Source organism: Bombus pyrosoma, linkage group LG5 (genome assembly GCF_014825855.1).
Source record: "Bombus pyrosoma isolate SC7728 linkage group LG5, ASM1482585v1, whole genome shotgun sequence".
Taxonomy (NCBI): Eukaryota; Metazoa; Arthropoda; class Insecta; order Hymenoptera; family Apidae; genus Bombus; species Bombus pyrosoma.
Window position 1 is genome coordinate 3,688,399 of NC_057774.1, and position 20,594 is coordinate 3,708,992.

At 35.5% G+C, this 20,594-nt stretch overlaps 2 protein-coding genes across 10 annotated transcripts; one reads left to right on the plus strand and one right to left on the minus strand.

Moving 5' to 3' along the window:
- Positions 1–68: 68 nt before the first annotated feature.
- LOC122567958 (voltage-dependent calcium channel subunit alpha-2/delta-3) lies at positions 69–17,173 on the minus strand. 7 transcript variants are annotated; one of them, XR_006316932.1, is made up of 16 exons: positions 12,850–13,190; positions 12,203–12,763; positions 11,381–11,889; positions 10,867–10,948; positions 8,347–8,609; positions 7,286–7,695; positions 6,398–6,717; positions 5,133–5,393; positions 4,724–4,852; positions 3,791–4,152; positions 3,309–3,513; positions 2,283–2,853; positions 1,838–2,196; positions 1,010–1,306; positions 542–915; positions 195–328 (listed from the first exon to the last, which is right to left on the minus strand). XR_006316932.1 is itself a non-coding variant. In XM_043727154.1 (16 exons), the coding sequence occupies exons 4-16, from the start codon at positions 11,464–11,466 to the stop codon at positions 622–624; spliced, it is 3,639 nt and encodes a 1,212-aa protein (XP_043583089.1). In that variant the 5' UTR covers positions 11,467–11,889; positions 12,203–12,763; positions 12,850–13,190; positions 13,292–13,618; the 3' UTR covers positions 474–621. The 7 variants fall into 7 exon arrangements, 6 of the variants coding, with proteins under 6 accessions (XP_043583088.1, XP_043583089.1, XP_043583090.1 ...); XM_043727154.1 differs by lacking the exon at positions 195–328 and adding an exon at positions 13,292–13,618 and having other exon boundaries at positions 474–915; XM_043727155.1 differs by lacking the exon at positions 195–328 and having other exon boundaries at positions 474–915; positions 12,203–12,483; positions 12,573–12,763.
- Positions 13,650–20,248, plus strand: LOC122567962 (protein rolling stone-like). 3 transcript variants are annotated; one of them, XM_043727163.1, is made up of 2 exons: positions 13,650–14,456; positions 18,845–20,248. In XM_043727163.1, exons 1-2 carry the CDS (start codon positions 14,345–14,347, stop codon positions 19,702–19,704), a joined length of 972 nt encoding a protein of 323 aa, XP_043583098.1. In that variant the 5' UTR covers positions 13,650–14,344; the 3' UTR covers positions 19,705–20,248. The 3 variants fall into 3 exon arrangements, with proteins under 3 accessions (XP_043583098.1, XP_043583097.1, XP_043583099.1); XM_043727162.1 differs by lacking the exon at positions 13,650–14,456 and adding an exon at positions 17,065–17,245; XM_043727164.1 differs by lacking the exon at positions 13,650–14,456 and adding an exon at positions 17,998–18,332.
- Positions 20,249–20,594: the final 346 nt, after the last annotated feature.

A 20,594-nucleotide genomic window follows, 5' to 3' on the forward strand; every position in this document is an offset into this window, starting at 1 on the left:
GAATTGTTGACTAATTAAGTTTTCTACATAGAAAAAAACCGATTGGAAAAGATTGAAAAAGAAACTGATTAATTTTGATTAGCCATTTTTGACGAGTATAATTTTATTCGATACAAGAAAATGGAATAAAAAATTACAATTTTTGCGAAGTTATGATCTGAATATCCGAGTGGAAGAGGGAACAAAACATTTTCTGGGGCAAGTTCCTTTCACCCTATCAACAGACATTCCGACGCCAACAGAAAATCGTATCTTGCATGGATAGGGAGATATTTCGCCAGGCTTTATGTTCTCTTTTCTTCGCTACGATCGATTCGTTCTTCGATGTCTTTGGTCCACAAAAAAAAACATAATCTACTTTACAAAACATCAAGTTAAATATTTCTAATCTGAATAGCTATCGAAGTTACAGTAATCATCAGTCTTACGTTTTTTAAAATAAGAATAATTCATCTTAATCATGTTTCAATATTTAATTTTATTTTTTTGCAAGAAGTTATAAGGTTCGACACAATAAATATCAACGTTATTATTATCATACCATTTATATACTGTAATTCGCATCATACTCGAGGCAATCAATATCGTTAAACGAATCCATAATCTTCTTGTTTTAAACAATTATATAAACGTATATAAGATTCTAGCTACAACGGTAGAAAATAACAGCAAAGATACAGTCAGTTGTGATGCCCCTCCGCAGTCCTCGATCTCATACTCCAAGGGATGCTCCGTGAAGCAGCCCTCAAGACGCCTCCTTTTAAGGTCGTTTAGTGGAATTTTATGGCAAGGCGCGCTTTCCGAGCCATTCGTGTATTCAAGCGGCGAAATTGTCACCGGTGTTACCTCTAATCTCTTGTAACAGGTTGGATACATAGCATCAACGACCACCAATAATAAATTTGTATGCGGGACCTGCGAATTATATCATTCGTGTATCCTTTTTTCATGTTTTAAATTAATTTATGGGTAAAGTACACTACTCGAGGGTAAAAAGAAAGACACTGACCCTACGAGCATAGAACGGCCTTGAGCAATAATCCGAATGATTCGTGATGCCCTGGCCAGCGATCGTGTTGTTCATCATATAAAGTACCCTTTTCTGGTCGCAAGGATAATGATAGAGACAAGGACGAGGTGGGGGCGGCGGGTCCGGGGCGTCTTCATCGAAATGGACTTTGGCGTAGCCGACTGGCAAGTTCACGAACTGGGTCGTGAACCACGTCACACGTAACAGAAACCAGAGCAACAGTTTCCAGATGTACATCAACGGGTCCGTCAGAGAGGTGGCCGCACCACTGATGCGCTGTGGATACGGTTTTGTTCCCGTGAGATTGTTTTTGTCTCGGCCGAGTTTCTCATTTTGTTTGCGAAACGTTCCACGACAAGTTACGGCTATCTTTCGCCCGGCGAGAGAACTTTTTCTTCGGTGGAACTTGGCACGAATTAGAAATATGTCGCCAAAGAGCGGACGGAATCGTACAGTTTCCAGGAACTTTTCGATTATATGTTTTACTTGTTTCTTGGGCTTCTTTTTGAAACTTTACCTTACACTCGCATGCTTCTCGAAATACGGAGCTTTTAACGAACTCTCGCTCGGTGATGGAACTTGAAAACTTGAAGTTTATATGTTATACGATTGTGAATGCTGGGTATAGTAAGGTGGGAGAAAAAGGTGAAAATGTAAAGGAAATAAGATTTGTCCAGGTCTTACTACAGAAAAATCTTGTCGTTACATATGGAAATTAATCGTTACATGACAATTTATAAAAGCAGAAATGAAGAAAAGGTATGATTGTTTCGGTTACTAAAATATACTATAAGTTCAAGTACTTACAACTTCCTCACACCAGGCTTGATAATCGTAAATTTCGACAGGATTATAGAGACCCTGACCGACCATGGAATTCATCACTGCACCCTCCTGTGTCCCCATGAATTGACCGGTGTCGTTGTGCGCTTCTGATATCACGATGAAGCCATTCTGATCGAGCAAGTAACAATCTATCCATAAATTGCGGCAATTTATCAAGGTTGAGTTTGTTTGGCCGGAAGTTAGGTTAATAAATCTCTTATAAAGATGCTTCATTGGCATCTGAAAACCGATCACTGCTGCTGGTGCAGTTTTGCTGTCGTCTTTAGGGAATATTCCAATCGAAGCTGTTACTGTAGCATTCACTCCTGCTTCCCAAGGAACTGAAACAATTTAAAAGATAAATAGATATTTAAACGTTAAGAAAGTAGATAAGCAATTTTATTAAGAAATGATCTTTTCCAATCACCTGACAGAGATATGCTGTTAGGATCTAAAATATTTTGGAAAATGGCACCTTTATACCAAGGTTCGTTTACAGCTCTCCTGTGAAGATCACCAAAAACGATGCCATCATCGTCTTCGGGTAATTTGTTTGTATCTAAATGATGCCATCTAGTTAAACCACTCTGAGTGGCGACGAATCTTAAAAAAATTCCATAATTTTCTGCTAACTGTCGCGCTCGGGGATCGTCCAATACAAAATCGCTATTGAAGCTGGCATTCGTTGCTTTTGCATCGAAAACTAACAGCTGCATCAATTCCTTGTTGCAATAATAATCATCCTGTGACAAAGTCCGTCTACCACAGTTAGGAACATGGTCAGTTTCAGTTTCGTACTGTTCAGACCAACGCCAGCCAGGCTTACTTAACAGGTCCAGGAAGTGTCTCAACTCTTGTTCGGGACTGTTGAATTCGTGACCCTCTAAATAGTGAAAGCGACAGTATACCCAACCGGGGTGTACTCGCCAGTTGTTGCCCATAAAGAAGTCGGAGATATTCACCTTCAAGTTCTGGTTCCTCCGGATTTCATCTCCAACCTTAAACAATGTGTAATACAATTTTTAATTTAGGATGAGTTAAGGATAACCAGTAATATGTTGAAAAAGAGAAAGCTATTATTCAACAAAGTAAACTATTATCTTTTTAAATCGAATGTATTTTTAAACGTTTTTAAAAACGGCAAAAAATATATGTTGCCGTTTCCGTTATTTTTACTATTGATTGTTAAACCATAAGTTTCGAGCTTCACCTTAAAGTTACATTAACTATAAGGAATTTTCCGCGCTCGATCGATCATTAAGAGGTTACCGCAGATGGTTGCTGTTTACCATCTAAGCTTTCTCTACTAGGTCTCAAAGTTTATGCGCTCCACAATCTCGAGAACGCGAGTCCGAGTTTGTGGCATCGGGTTCACCGGAACTAGCCGAGATACTCCGGGATTCCGTAAACTTCTAGCAATGCGTGTGTACACACGATATCCTGAAAGGATTACCTTGATCCAAGTTGTGCCATAGTTGGGTATAGCGACCGCAAGGCCAAAGGGCGTTCCAGGGAGAGGCGCGTAGAAGTAGTCACGTCTTTCGAGAGATACACGACGGTTGTCGTCGTAATGCAATTTCACGGGTACTCCTTTTAAGCTGCCTTTTTTGTGGTCCACCAACGCGGCTCGTAGTTCCAGCACCTCTGGCCCGGGGTTCCTGTACCCGTTTTTAATAAAAACTCTTCTTAAACCTCTAAGGTCTGCCGCGTGGCACGAAAGCAATATCTTCCTCTTTCAGGAACCGCTATACTTCGGAGATTTATCATGACCAAGCTTTTAGAATAGATTATTATATACTTTTTTATTCTTTAGGAAAGAATGAGTGTAAAATTTAGATCTTTATTAAATTTGAGGCTATACAAACAAACATATTATATATGTTTCAGACGTATTATATTTTTGTAAATGTAAGTCTAAAAAATAAAGGAAACTACCTTGGGCCACGACCATCATCCAAGATCTCCACTTCCGTGAGATCTATGCTGTTGTAATTCCGCTTTAATGTGCCTTTATAAACGGGTCTCAAATCTGGATGCAGTATCACATATCCGTTGTTGGACACGATGAAAGCATATCCATTCACGCCCAGCTTGTATGGCAATGTAAGCTTTCGAATGTCGTCAATTGGTACATCCGTGCCGGCCACACCTAGTAAATTCGCTATTCTTGTCCGATTGTTGCGATTTCCTTTACGGTCGAACACTGGCGTGCTGACGGATGTAAGGAGCCTGTACTCCTGCCAAGCTGTCGTGTTCAATAGAGATGCATCCTGTCGAACGTCCTCACTCTTGTGGAGCTGTTAGATGTACAATTTAATTATTTGTAAGTTTGTAAATTCATAGGTACAGATTTAATTTGTTTTCCCTTCTACGTGTATACTATATTCTATTTCGTGTTATTCTATGATTCAATCAGTGTAAAAAAATCACACTTATATATATAAAAAAAAAAATAATAACATTTGAGGTTGTGCCATAAAATCTAAAGAACTATTAAACATTTTATAGATGCTGTGCAGTCTTGTTTGCCATTATCTAATATTTTACGACTTACATTTCCTAAGAAAAGTATTGCATGCAAAGAAAATACGAAACTTTATTTCCATTCAAAATGCTTTAACAATAGGTCAATAAAAAATCGCATTTTACAATGGGATTAATTTTCGGGATACAGAGGAGCAAGATTAAACGCGAATGGAAATTAAAATAAAAGTGCCTGGCTAATGATAATTATATGCAGGATTCGCCTAAATTTATCTGCTGGGTGTACTACTATTTCTACATTCAACTAAATGCCAAGGGAAAGAGCGCATCGAGCACGATAAGGCAGCTTTAAAGCTACAGGGATGATTGTTGCTTGCTCTGAACCTTCTGTATGTAGGTATCGTCCTCATTTATTCGAACGCCCAGACGTTTTCCTTTCAGAAGTTTCTGAAGCCGTGATTGTTGCTCCTTGTGCTGCATCACCAGCCACAGCCAAGTGGCGAGTGCTGGATTCTAGCGGAAGGTGAATCAGAAAATTTACAGAATTGGGGACACTATGTACAAAGTGAAACGGTCAAAGAGGAAACAGTGCCATAGATGCTTTTCGATGTGTACAGATTGTTAACATAGTCAAACGTTTTACTTTCTTCAAACACCTAAAATGATCTAATAGTCGGGTAATTTTGATTATGAATTAATTATAGATCAATTGTTTACACGACAAAGATTAAAAATTATAACGTGATTATACATTATACAATTATTAGTTATCTGTATAAAGTGATTATCTCACCGTAATGTCCGCATAAGCATGGGTCCAAACGACAGGATGCACCACATCCTGAAGAACCATAGGTCGTGCGACCACGGGAATGTATTTCAGCACTTGTTCCCGAACTTCTTCTAGTGTGTGAACATGCGTATAGTAGCCGCGATTTAGACAAGCCATCCATTGAATTTCTCGAACTTTGGTAACTTCTTTTCCCAAAAGATATGTGAATACTCGTACAGGAATGTGTGTGTCATTATCTCGCCAGTTCCATGTTCTGAATACCTAAATAAAATTCAGATAGATCATATCCTTTCGAATGTTACTTGATAAAAATAACAAAAATAAAGTTAGTTCGAATAGATAGTAAAAAGAAATAGAGTATAAAAAGGTCGTTTGGAGCAGCATATTCACAGCCATAAAGTTTCGCGTAATCGTAGTGCAACTGTGCCGCGGCGTTATCGTTGATGATGCGTTTTCTAAGCGCTAGAAAGAGTGATAAGGAAATGCGACCACTGTCGCGTGAAGAGCGTCGGTATATACGTAGATACTGAGTAAGAAGGAGAGAAAAATGTGAGAGATCGACGGAGTAGCGTCAAAAGAGGGAAAGAGTACGAGGGAATGATGGTAAGAAGGAGAAAAGATGAAGGAAAGAGAAGAAGACCGGAGAAAGATGAAAGGAGCGGGAAAGAAAAAGAGGTAGAGGTAGAAAGACAGAGATCGCTATGATTCTTGTCGATTTGAGTGGGATCTCATAAAACTGAAGAGCTACTCGTCGAGGATAGAGCTGAAAACGCGACCTTTTTCTTCAGTGGAAATCGCGCTCACCGGACCTACTTAAATTTAGTGCGGTTTCGCGACAGCGTAGCGTGTTCTTATGCTCGATAGTATAATTCTTGTGGAAGCGTAGCTCAGCCAGGGCGAATTACAATAAGCACAAGTGGGAGGTTGAATGGTCTATAGACAGAAGCGAGCTCCGTACTTCTGTGATAGAGCAATTAATTAGAGGGATTTTCTCTACATTATGAATAATAGCATTCAAATAGATGTATAGAAAAATTGTTGGAGTATATATATGTATATATGTACATGTAGATCCCCTAGAAAATTGTTTCCATTATTGTTAGGTCTAATCATCTGTTTAAGCGTAATTATCTCGTCAGATAAAATCGCTTTTTCCTTACTAAATGTGCTCAAGAAAAGATCTACAGTTTTAAGAGGAAAAGACGAGGAGATAATTAGCAGCTTAGATAAATAACGTAATTTTTTATGAGGAGATATTGGTTTACTTCTGTCAGATTTCCAGGAACGCCATCCGTGACAAGCATAATTAACTGATTGCACGATGTGTCTGCACCACACCCGCGTGTTTCTCTGTATGTGCTTAGTAGGTTGAAAGCTCTAGTGAATGCTTCTGTTAGATTAGCGAGTCCTTCTGTTTTAACATTTGCTATAGCATTCTTGAAAGTGTACACATTTTCTGGAGTAGCCTGGATTAGCATGTCTTTGAAGCAGGGCACCACATCGTATGTTACGTTTGTATAGCTCAATACAGTCACGAAATCATTATTTGAGAGAGTATCCAATATTGCGTTCACTGTTGTCCTTGCTGAAAAATATTTACGAAAGAATGGGGATAAGTATCTTGAATATTTCACCTAGGAAAGAAAGGAAATTGGACTAATATTAGTTTTCACATCATTAAAATAATTGTTTTTCTGTGATTACATTATACCAAGAATGAAAAGATTACCTAATCTTTGCGAAGATTTATGCGATACGATTACGTCAATATACTCTATCCTCACTGAATACTGCACGTGTAACCTCAGATTCGCGGTGCATTCCAAACATGCATTACATAGTTTACACGGAGCAACCACAAATGCGTTCTAATTTTGATTCTAACACATTTTCCGTGGTCGCGTCAGGCCGTTATAACATTTATTAACGCATATAGTACATATACAAATACGTAGAAATATGTAGAGTCATAAATTGAAGGGAAACTAAACAGTTTCTTAAAAATGTTAAAACTGAATCAAAGTTATTAACGTAGTTCTATCATATCTTACAATTACAAAGAATATTCTTATGGAAATTACTTCTCATTTAAGTTAAATTAACTCCACCCTACAATTAAAAGGTTGAAATACTAATATTTCACCAATAATCACCAATAGTCTTTCCCATGCCCGTCATGCTGCCGCTGGTATCCATCAGTATTACCATGTCCTTGCTACAAGTCGCTGCCTCAATGAACCAGCTACGTACTCTGCAATCATAAATGTCAGGCTTTTCTTCATCTTCTTCCTCTCCTCCTTCGTTGTCCTGCGTAGGATCCATCTTCCACTGCATGGCAGGATATTGTCTCAACATTCCCGTGACAGAGCCGAAATATTGCCAAGACAAAGCTGGATCTGACTCGTAGTTTTGTTGGAAGATATTGTCGAGGATCTCGGTTTTCTTTATATCCTCGATCACCGCTGGTGACATGTCGTATACATTTGTAGGTATATGCACTGACGAAAAGCTTGTATTTACTGGTATATTGTAAAAGTGTGAGTCAGGCGTTAGCAGCATTTTTCTGTAAATATTTTTAACAATCACATTTATATTTTGTAATACGGAATCAATTATTTTTGTTGCTTATAGAGAAATGAGCGGATTATGAATGTATCGAATGTATTTTGTAACTTAAAACTTGTTCGAATTTCATCTCATTTAATTTTCACGTTTCAAACAAATACTATCAATTTCTTCGACCGTCAAACTATTCAGACCAAGACAGAATGCTAGACCCAATTCGTGGTTCGAACATTCACCTACGAATCGATGCCGAAGACGTTTCAAGCTTCTCAGCCTAATTCCATTCGGTACTACTCAGAATGCTTCGATATTACGCACGAATTACGTATTATTACATATATATATCACTACGTAGTATAACTGTATTCGTTCCATGAACATGAAAAATTTTTCATCTCAAATAATCAGTAATCATCAAACGATATAGATATACTTTCACAGAAAAATCGACTTGCTGATTCGTCTTTAATCATTTACAGTTTGACTAATAATTTTTAAATAACTATATTTCATCGAATAATTGAGGATGAGAATTTGAATTCAGGTATACAGTATACGTATAATGAAAAAGTGAGGGTAGATAGATATTTGCTGTTTTTAGCTATAGAAAGAAGAAATCTAAATTGGATAAAAGCAATTTCCTATGAACCTGTAAGCATCGATGTTTTTTTCCATATTCGATGGAATCTTTGGTAACTCCTTGTTCACTGGACTATATTTTCCGGACACGTAAGTGAAATTTCCCTCCTCCTCATCGTTCTCCCAGTTTTCTGCGTGTTCCTCAGCCGCCATCCGGATGCAGGTCACCGCGTCCATCTTCCTTCGGAGCATCCTACCGACGTTCTCGCTGATTATGTTCACCAACTCCTCCCCGGACTTATTTTCCACTCGCGTGTTCATCGCTTTGTATTTCTGCAATTCATTCGGGACTACGGTTATACCTTGCCTCCTCTTCGACCTGGATTCTACCGCTTTTTCCCTCTCGTCACGCCATGCTACTATTAATTTCTTGCGCCGAAACCGCGGCCTTTTTTTACTCGTACGCGCCCGTGTCTCATCGTATTGTTCTTTTGAACAATACGTAATGAACCTGGTCGTTCATTCCTTCGCATCGGAACAAAGTTTTTAGGAAAAAAGAGGGAGAAACTTTACAGTTAAATAATAATATTTTTATAATACATCGCTATGGTAATGTATGTATGTATGCGTATACTAATAATATATGCATCGATATACTCTTTGCAATTGCGAAGTGCTATGTACAAGTGGTACAATTGAAAATTGGAAATCTTTAATTATAAAACTGAATTTTCATACTACATATATGTACAATTTTGAATTATAAATGTTACGGACGATTTACAAAAACATTAGAGCACAAAGCTCTACGAATGTCAACTGCTTCATGGTCATTTTTCAAACATTTACCCGATTCATTTATAGTAATGACTGCATTTTTCGCATGGTTATGCTTCGTTCTTGATAAAAGGACAAGAATGATCGATAAACAGCATAAACCAGGTTCTTTTCTATTGACCAATTTTAATCATATCCTTGTAAAATATGTACGGTTATTATACTAAACCTCCTGCGATCCACTTTGGATAATTAATACAAGTAATAGCCTATTGTATTACAAATCCTGGCTTAGTTTTATTAATAATGACAGCCATGAACCATCTAGCGAGAATGCAATGTCACTGCATTATCGTGAATTATCATAACACCTGAAGTTTAGTTCAGTACAAAATAAAAATAAAATTATATTCGTTTTCATAACAAAATATTTGTTGCAAAGACCGTCTAGATTTCTTAATGAAAAAATATTAATCATAAATGTAAAATATTTTTTTTCTTTAAAAGACGTCTTGTTTAGACATTAACTTTTAGCAACTTTTATAGAGTTATGTTTTCCCGTTATCAACTCGTACATTAGTATTTTACGTTGTTTAACAAATAGGCTTCAGCAGATACAATCTATTCATTGTTCAAAACGTATCGCAGGCGGCATCTGTGCACGGAGATCGCGCTTCAAAGCGCAGAACACTTTCCCTACGCAGATCACAAGTACTTTCAATTTGCGTAACATAATTTCAGTTGCTTTTTCAGGGCCATCTAAGTTATATATAGATAACGGGTAATTTATTGATCCATCAATGAATTATCTCTCTATAAACCAAAATTACCAACAAAGTTATTAACGGCCAAGTAACCAGTGCAAGAGTTTGGCGATTTAGTTTATCGTAGGTCGATACATTGTATCTTCGTTACCACTTATCACAGACGAGTAATGCATTTATGTGTTTTTCCACTTTTTCTTCTTAGATAAAGTATAGTATCCGGATTGCAAAATTTTGTATCTGAATGTGACTCTTCGAGAGTATTTAGGTTGCCAAACCCAAAGATGACAGTTGCTATTCATGAAAATGAATGATTTTGAAAATTCGGTTTTACCAACATTTCAACACAAATTCGTGCAAGACAATGATCATACAAGCGGTGGCACAGCCTATACTAATACTCCAAATGCCAATTTTCTGCTTACCGCTCTCTATATGATCACAGCCTAGCTGGTCCAAATCTAAATAATCCAAATCTATTCCAATACTCATGGTTCAAATGCATACAGAATAAATCACACGGTGGATTAAGCGTACCAAAGTTTGAAAAAAATATCATCAAGATCCACGAAGTCGTCATACATCAACAAGTCGACCGAGATTTTTTACGACTTATTTCCGTGAAAAGTCATTTCAGGCGATTGGCTCATTTCGGCTTCAGTCGAAAAATCTCTAAAAAGTATAATTCTTCGAATATTTTGCAGTCCTGATATTATACTAAAATCTTCTTCTTTATCAAATATTTTTTTTTTTTTTGTCTATCTCATGTGCCTAATTTTCTTCTTTTCTGTGTTGATTGTTTTTTACATTAGTAATAACTTTATTTCCCTTGTGTTTTCTGTCGGTCTTTCCCTTTTACTATTTTCTTCTTCTCTGTCCGTTAAGTTTTCTACCTCTGTTAAGTGACGATAATCATGTACGGGGGCGTGACAAAAATAGTTACACGAATCAACCGATACTGATGGGCAGACAGAGAAAGAGAGAAACACGCGATCGCGTGTAACTTATGTATGGACATAGATGCATGCACGAATGAAGATCAAACTTACACTTAATAGCTCTTCGGGTCGCGCCACCTTTTCTGCAAGTTCCCATAATTCGTCGCCCAAGATCTCTGCCCATCGCGTGACTCTGTAAAGCGATAAAATAATGAATGTACTCCTCAATTTCTATTCCATTAAATGAATAATTAAACAGATTATAGAACATCTATTGTCATCAAATCTGTACACATTTTAGAATAACAGTTATTGGTTAACGATATTTAAAGAATGACGAAAGTATTTCTCCTTGAATTACCACAAAATAATATCGATTTTAAATTTATATTTATATTTTGATATTTAATGGAAATAAAGGAAATTGATGACGATCTGTCAAACTAAAAAGTAATACAGGTAAAATCAATATCTAATCCCTGTCAGTTTCGATATATGGTATACGGTATACGCCATTCCAAAAAGATCAGAAACAGTTAACGTGATCGTATCCATTAATCATTTTACTATTTATATGTATATTTTTTGTTCAAAATAATGCCGCTCTTGATCTAACATTACTTACATGTACCCGTCTTTAGCCAAGCAGCCGGTGCATAGTAGGAAGCAAATGGTGAGAATGATCCAACGGATATTGAATCTCTGTCGCATTGTTCGAGAGATGAAGATTCACGTTACACCACGATTTAACCGCAGAAGAGATATCGCAAACCCATCATTCCGTTCTGTTTTCTATACCTTGTGAATCTGAATCAGTGGCTGCACGTTTGCCTCTATCTTAGTATCTTCGAGTCTTCTGAATCTCGAGAGACCGGCAAAGGCAAGATATCTCGCTTATTTTTGGTACACGAACGGTGCGTCGTCTCGTAAACCAACGAATCACAAAACTCGGTCTTCCACCACGTTGTTTCCTTCGTGTGGTCCCGTATATTTATAAAATTGTAGCTCTCGGTTAGGATCATGACTACGCTTCCAAATACTTGTTCTATATGTGTGTGAGTATTAATCAGCCATAGGAAATCCTTTTTATTAGCCATGTGTTCGAAATATTTCATCAACATAATCCATTAAATCCTGAAAATTTGATAATTTTATCAATTGCTTTTATTTAGAATTTTATATACAGGGTGCTCCATTCAAAGTTTCAGACAACTTACGCTCTATATATAGTGTTCTATATATAGTGTAATAATGAATATAATAAAACTATAAAGTAAACGGTAAATTAATTTTACTTTCAAATAAATTACAAGCATATTAGATTCTACTAATACAATTAAAAGAAAGTCTTCATGTTTGAAGAAGCGCCTACGAATCCTCAAACACGGTATTAATCGAATAAAACGTCTTACTACCGGTTAATGATACGCGTAAACCGCTTACGTACGCATACACAGGTAACCGGAGATCTCCGTAACCATAAAAAATGCATAGGCGTATAGGAGTTACATTCTTGTGGAAATTTCCAGTGTCGTTTTCATTTCCTCAAATGCATCAGAATTTTATGACTGGGAAGAATGAAATTCGCATACAACAGCATAAATAAGAGACGTGCAGCGTCGAAGCATCTACCGTAATTTGACCATGCTTTAACGCACTATTGCATAGTTGCATAACGCCGAAAACACGCACACTTGACTGCTCCATCATCATCTAGTAGCCGATCCACTAATGAACGCCCGGTCGGTGGCGTGCAATCATTTAAGGTAGAATCAAGACCACGTCATACGCTTAACAAGTTTCAAAAGACTACCTACCGCGTACGTGTTTGCAATCAGCAAAATTGCTGCATCGTTGCTGCTTGCTGAGACTATTCAATACCTTATCACACGCAACCACTGAACGGTGGTTGTGCGGCAGAATATTGTGTATGTGCTCGAAAGTCTGGTGATTCCAGCCGACCAATCACCTCACAGCTTGGTCAACCTTCTTTTCCTAGTAGACCATCCTGTACGGTTTAAATAAGAACTTTAGGAAAACTTTCACTCGCTCGTTTACTTTACCACTTTACATTTTTTTATATTAACTCTTTACCTTTAATATCCTCAGTTCCAAATTCTTTTTATTTAGAATCTTCGAGGTATACATATAATGAAATGATAAGATAGATGACTTGTATATATAAAGTTTGTACAGAGCGATTTGTAAAGTGAGCCGTATCATCGATCAATTCTTCGAAATACTGCATACTGTTCAGTTTACGATCTACGTTGAAATCAACAAACCGATTCGACCTCGGGGAACCCACCGCAGCCCTAATTCGGTATCCCTCGTAAACGTCCAAAACGACGATGCGAACCACACGATTGCGTTTGCGTAAAACCTTGACCACGCGGCCCTTTTTTCTTGCAGGGGAGATAAACTAATATATTTACCTGTGTTAAAAAGTTTTAAGCATAGAAAGTTATCTTTATAGTGAACGCAATAAAATATTATACTTTCATAATTCTTGTAAACAGTGAGAAAGCATATCTACCAACAAGGAAGACGTAACCCATTCAAAGAATTAGAGAAATCTTCCTTATAATGAATGAGGCAACGTGTGACATTACGAGTCAATGGCGTTCGGTACAGAGCAACCATATAAATACTTATGGACGTATAGAAGACCATGTGCTCGAATGACATTAATAAAGTTCCAAAGCGTGGCGTGCTTTTAGATGATTATTGTACAATTAAAGTAATATCTCCTTCTTTAGCGTTAATAAAGTTATAATCTTTTATTAACTGATTTTCACATAGGGTTTCGTAATAGAGCCGATTGATACTTCGGCAACCCTTACATAATATAATGCCATTTTCACTAAAATAACAATAATATGAGTATTCAAAAGCAACATAAGCTGACTAACGAGCAATTAGCGTATTAACTATTTGTTTAATCGATCGATATTTAGCGGAAAACTTGCACAGTTAATTTTTCTACGAACTAATTATCCATTGATTCTTACTATTTAAATCTTTGATCAATTTTTTATCTTTTCATTCGATTTTCTATCTTTTTATCGATTTTAATACTTATATATCATATATTCATAAATAGATATTCATTTTTACATGATATCATACTTAAATATTCATATATCACATTAATACGCACATAAAATATATTTTAGATGTGAAAATGAATTTACAGTTGTGATATTTTTAAGTACATATTTTTCAGTCTTTTTTAGCAAACTTCGCTTAAATGTTTAGTTAGAAAATACTAAAATAGTTATTTTAAAAAACTTATTACTAAAAAAAATTCCATTCCGTCAACATCAATGTGTTTCTATGAGAAAGGATCCGGGGAGCACTAGGCAAAGGTACGTTCACCGTAAATACATAGTAAGTCGTTCATAAAAAGGAGGAAACTCGCCGGCAATTATTATCAGAACGTGTCGAAAAGGTGGTCGCAAGGAACACAGTGCCGTATACCACGGGGGGAACAGCTGGTGCATAGCGATTGATATTGATTTGAAGCACGCGGAGCCGGTTGCCGGGCAGTCACGGGCCAGGCGTACGTCGAACAGGAGGCCGGACTCAAATGCCTCCCGAGTGTGAGGAAATAGAGGACCATGGCGTGCCGGAGAAGATTTCCTGCATCGACGGCAGGATTAAGGAACATCTGCGGATTCCGGCACCCGCAACGCTATGCGGTGCGAACGTTTATCCTCGTTCTTTCCTTTGTTTCCGGTTACTTTTTCCTTCTTACGTTTACGTTGCGCCGTTCATTCGATAGTAAGGACTTCGCGTTATCTTCATTACTACGTAATGGATTTTCCAACCGGCTATAGATTTTTCACACGTGTTGTCTATGCGTGTTTCTCGATCATTCACAGAAGAAAAGTTGGAGGATTAAATGAGTCAAAGATCTTGTGCAGGTTTATAGTTGTTCGGTGATGCGTGTTAATATAATTCTTCTTCTGGTATTATAATGACAGGAAGATTAGATGTATGTGAATCAGATTGTTTAGAGTGAAGGATTAGTATCTGAAAAATGTAATATTTTGTAATTGAAGGATAGAGATGACAAGTACAGAGACAAGTTGTGTTCTTTTTCTCAGCGTACAGTTATTCTGAAGCTATAAAATCTACTAACTTTTACGTGTGACGTCAGGCTACGCAAGATCCACGTTCCTTTTGTTTTTGTAAGTTACCGAAGAAGAACCTGAGCTTTAAGTGGGTTTATAACTTGTATACTAATTCACATGTTCTTCGGCATGCTCTGAAAGACGCTTCTTCCTTCTTCCTTAATTTTTTGAGTAAAGTGTTACAAATGAGTGTTTTACAAATAATACATACTTGTAAGAGTATATGAAAGATAACATGTGCTTCAATCTCTGGTAAGTATATATACTTATTACGTTCCAAACCTTTTGACGAATGTCATTGATAATTCGAATATAAAATTTTAATTATTTAACTTGAAATTATATAATTCATGAGTTATGTATATTTGGGCAAAATAATGAAGTGGAAAGGTTTTGATTCCACGGACGTCCTCGAAATAAAAGCTATCAACCGTGATAGTTGAACGAAAAGAAAGACCGTACGTTCTGTGAATGTGTGCAGTGAAGCTGGTCGTCCAGGGGCGGTTTAAATACATAGTTAACAAAGGGTGGAGGAAGGGAAAGGGTAATGTACGGATTGGATTGATTTCACTCATGGGTATAGGGTTTTGACCAGACTGGACAGGAGACTGGTCAGTGACGGGTCAGGCGTTCTATCGTGCAGGCAGATTGTGTGTTTATGGTGGTTGAGGATCGACTTGATCGAAGAATACGTTGTTCGTGTCATAGCCCTCAACAGCTAAAGTCTACCTCCCTCTTCGTGTGCCTGGTCAACAACTCGGTTCGTGATCTGTTTACATTCTTCCTTTTTCTTTCATTTTAAAACAAAATTCCTCTTTGCTTCACTATATAAAGAAAATTACTGTTACTCGAAATATGTTATTTGTTTTTTTAGAGTTCGATCCCTTTGAAAATTTTGAATTTTAAATGTCTAATCTGAAAATGTGATATATATCACGTATATATATATATATGTATATATATATATATCTCATAGATCATTACCAATATTGATAAGATCAGTTTCATAAAGTGCCGTAGTGATAACGAAGTATTTTGTCAGATGTCAATAACAAGAAATCGAACTTGACTTCGCTTGAATTAAAAGAGCTTCAGTTTTGTTCTTAACTCAATAGTCAGGAGTTCCTTCAATGTGTTACTTATACAGTTTGTAAGTACTAGTACTATATACAGGATGAGTCAATAAGAAACACATACGATATAAAATAACTAGTTAATTACTAGTCTTATCGAATATCATTTTAAATGAATTATGTTGCATTTTCAGAGACTCATCGGATAGATGCAATTTCATTTTTTTATATCTCATATTTTTATTTATTATATTTTTAAATGGTACCGTATATTTTTTAGAACATTAGTCGACCCAGCTGGTCATTATCTGCAAAAAACATCTATTTGCTAAACTAATGATTCTGTGCTCTAAATAGGTTAATGCCTTTTTATATAGAATATCCAGTAGGATCGATTGATGTTATAAAAAATATAACGCGACATTTGAAAAATTCGTAGTCATCTTGATACATGGTCTTTTCAGAAAATATAAAATACTACAAAATAAAATTGCATCCATTTTATAAGCTATGAAATACAACATAATTCATTTAAAACGTTTTTCGTCAATAGGTAACAAGTTATTTTAGATAATACTTCTTATCGACTTGCTCTGTATGTATTTAATACACAAGCAGATATATCTTGCGCCTTAAAAAAATTTATGTTTGATTATAACTTTTTTTAAATTTCTACCGTTAGAATAGGTCTCTTCCATGATTATTACGAAAAGTTGTGGTCCTCGGTAAAACGATTCATGTGGGTGTCATCTGTTAATTTAAATTTATCAACGGATTTATTCAATTATCATCAAAGCCATACTATGGCTACGTAATCAATTGCCTGAATGAGATAATCGATCGATTAATCGAATTTCAATGTAACACGTGATTAAAAAATTCGTCTTTCCACGCCACTATCAGGTTTTCTATTGATTAATCTTGGATTGTAGATGTAATTCTTTCGCAAGTAGTGTAAATTCCTAAGGATGTTGATCCTTGAGGAAAAGTTTTTACTTGTAGTTGTGTGACTATAGTGATAATAATAGAAGATTGTAATAAATTAAGAGAGAATTGGTATTGGCCGATTGACCGTGTTGTCACGACTTACGTATCTATATATGTATACGTGCATATGCGCGGTGCGTGAGCTTAGAGCGCTGCCCGTGCGAACCTCAGCGCCTTGGGTTAACAGGGTTAATTACTTCAAAACAGCTCCCATCTGCGCCGGTGTCTGGACAATGCCATTAAAGATTTTACACGGCTGTCTCACCTCAATCGCTTCAAACCTTCGAATGAACGGCATGGCGTACTTTTTTCTTTTATTTCTATCGCTCAAGCTGTTATAACCTATAAATGATACTATGTACTTATACCGCTAGTGCATTTAACTATTTCATCAATTATTAAAAATTATATAATGTTTAAGATATCACTTGATCTATGTAGTCTTGCTTTGTATTTCTCTAGTTTGAAATGTTGACAGTATATGAAGAAATGTGTATGTATATATATATACACATATATGTTTACTTCCTGAGAAACTGACATATATGATTTTTTGAAATGTTTGTTGAAATATAAATTTATATGAAACGCAAAACTTAAAAATTGGAATATTTACCCAATTAGATTCATTTCCTGTGCGTATATTCTTATCAAATATTCGACTTTGTTTAACACAAACTTGTAGATTATAATATTTGTTTGCACTTAACCTTGTGGAGATCGCGGTCGTAGAAATTCCTTCAGCGGTCGCGGTATATTTGGCAAATGTAGTAACTTAAAATCTATGCTGCAGTGCTAATTTTTACGAAAAGACTGTATAAATGTATAAAATTGTTTTTAATTATGATAAAATTAATATAAAATATAATACATAGATATGTTTACAGTACATATAAACTATATAATTACTAATTTAAATATAAAGAATGAATAATTATGAATTTAAAAAGAATTGAATTAGAATTAGAATATTTCAGAATTAGATTTTATGTGCATCTGTCAGATCACCTGCAACCTAAACAGGGGAATGATTGATATTTGTTATGACATTGTATTTTTATTTAATCTTACATTTAGTCACTGCTAAACCAATTGACGTATTTTATTTAAGTTAAAAAATAATATTATTTAATAATATTTGAATAAACGCTATTTTTCGCGGTGAAGATAAAATTGTTCGAATAGAACCAACATGGCTGCGTCCACGGTGATTCTCTAATCATACGTAGAGGTTATGTTACTTACCAATTTTATGACAACGGTATTATTTCACTTACCAGGCTTTTAACAAAAGCTTTCGCATAAAAGATGGTATTAACACTATTCAGCAGTTTGGTAATTCCAAAACGATTTCTTTTTTCACTTCTACAATGTTCATCATGTAAGTTATTTTTTAATATCATCGATTTTCGAAACCAACACTACGCAGTTGCCTTATATGTTTCTGTCACAACACAACTCCTGCTATTGAATTACCACAACACTACGATCATCCTCCTTTATACAAAAATGTTATCACTCTATGAAAATTCGTATGTCAATCACTTGTATTGTTATTGTTGATTTTGAACCGCTCAAAAGTTTTGAGCGGGAAATTTTCCGGAAATGAACAAACACGCATGTGTACTATAACACGATAATTATTCGTAATTTCAAATCCAAATAACAGGATTCTAATTACTGTAATATAACAATCATGCACAGACAGGAGGAATTATTACAGCAGTCTGATTTTAATGTTTCGTAATTTCTAATAACTATCTTGCGTAGTAGCATTCATTCTAGGCTTTAAAGTTGCATAGCAAATATACACCATATTTTTTTACTTTCATTGTACGTAACCATTTTTTATGAATATCCTACGTCATTAGTTTTATTATTATTTATTTGCAGGTCGTCGAACAATGGTAAATAAACTCTGGTGCCAAGAAGCAGCAAGGAAGTGGTTCTACAAAAAGGATCAGTCACTACATTCACGACTCTTGTCCGAACCAAAATGTCAGAAGCATGTAGGCACCTGGTACCTACTTTATCGTTGGTTAATCTTTATGGTCTGGGCTTGTATAGTTGTGTGTTCGATTTTCGAATTCGGTAGCTACAAACCTATGGTAGTATATGATAAGTGGCCAATTTATTTGACAAACTGGGATTTAATATTGGGTGTCAGTCAAGCTTTACTTGGCGTTTTTCTCGTATTGAGAAGATGGAAACTGCAAAAAGTATCAGACTTTGATCCTTCCGCGTTGATGCTGGGATTGATAGACAGAGTTTATTGGTTCCTTTACGTCGTAACTACTAGTATCGCGTTTGGAGTTACAATTACCTATTGGTGCAGCATATTCGATCCCAGGATTCACTATTTGGACCCTTTAAACATTATGCTACACATATGTAACAGTATTTTAATGATAATTGATTTTTGTATTACAAGCATTCCGTTTAGGTTAAGGAATTTCTGGTGGTGTTTAATCATAGTGTTTTTGTACACCATATTTTCACTAATATATTATTTCGCTGGAGGATTAGACAAGAATGGTTATCATTATATTTATAAAATCCTCGATTGGAAAAAACCTGTTCAAGCTTCATTGATATGCGTAGGCGAAGGTATATTTATAACCATATTGCATTCCTTAATGTGTTTCCTAGAGAAAGTGAAGGATCGATTGTATCTGAAGATCGATAAGAAATTAGGAAGACCGTATGCGGAAACACACATGTCTAGTGTAGAGAAACATGCCGACATTGTCTGAAAATTAGCGATAATAGGCAACATTTTTTCACGATTCTAAAATGAAGTATTATGTATTTGTATTTCGTCTTAATATTTTTAGAAACTCTGTACCATTCGAAACTATAGTTTAAAGCATTGATATACCTATCTTTAGACAAGTTAATTCTCTATTTTTAGCTATTAATAATTACAACTAGCGCCTATGTGGAGGAAGAGAGGACTTTCTTTCATCCTCATTCAATGAAGTTTATATCACATTGACAATAAATTGATCAACAGAATTGTGATACATAAAAACATACATAGCATGTGTACGTGCACGATTATCATATTTATAATCGCAATGTTACTAAACAGTATTTTTCAAATTATTTCTTTAATAAATATCATACATTACAAAGATTAAAAACTGTTGCAAAAGCAAAATTTGAAATTAATAGAAAGTCAATTTAGGAAATAAAGTCAAATATACTGCGGCCAATAATTTTGTTAGTTAAATTATTAGTTTTAGCACTATGAAAATATATTATGTATATTTAATAAAATAAAAATAATGCATTAAGGATATTTTTAATACATGCACCTAGTGCGTTTATAGGTATTAAAGTACATATCTAATTTCGTGCAGCTTATATTTTGTCCAATTATTTTTTAATTATTGTATTGTATACCAATTTTATAAAAACATTCCAATTTTCTGTTTTTATTGATATTTCGGTATATCTTGGTTTATTAAATGCTGAAATTATTGAATTGTTATACAATTAGTAAAAATCCTCAATGTATGAAGTGTACAACATGTAAACTACTCACATTTTACAAAATGTGTATTCAGTTCCTTAACACTAGTAAACAAATCTTATTATACATTGGCTATTATATACACAAGGTTTTAGGAATTTTATATAC

Bases quoted from the DNA above. Each gene is read 5' to 3' on its own strand.
- LOC122567958 (XM_043727153.1), bottom strand. From the start codon at position 11,466: ATGCGACAGAGATTCAATATCCGTTGGATCATTCTCACCATTTGCTTC. The intron at 8,610-10,866 runs GTAAGTTTGATC...AATGAATTGCAG, and splicing joins GACCCGAAGAGCTATTAAGT to AAATACAAAGCGATGAACAC. The intron at 6,718-7,285 runs GTGATTATTGGT...AATATTTTTCAG, and splicing joins GGGCATGGGAAAGACTATTG to CAAGGACAACAGTGAACGCA.
- LOC122567962 (XM_043727162.1), top strand. From the start codon at position 17,065: ATGTATACGTGCATATGCGCGGTGCGTGAGCTTAGAGCGCTGCCCGTG. The intron at 17,246-18,844 runs GCATGGCGTACT...ATTTATTTGCAG, and splicing joins TTCAAACCTTCGAATGAACG to GTCGTCGAACAATGGTAAAT.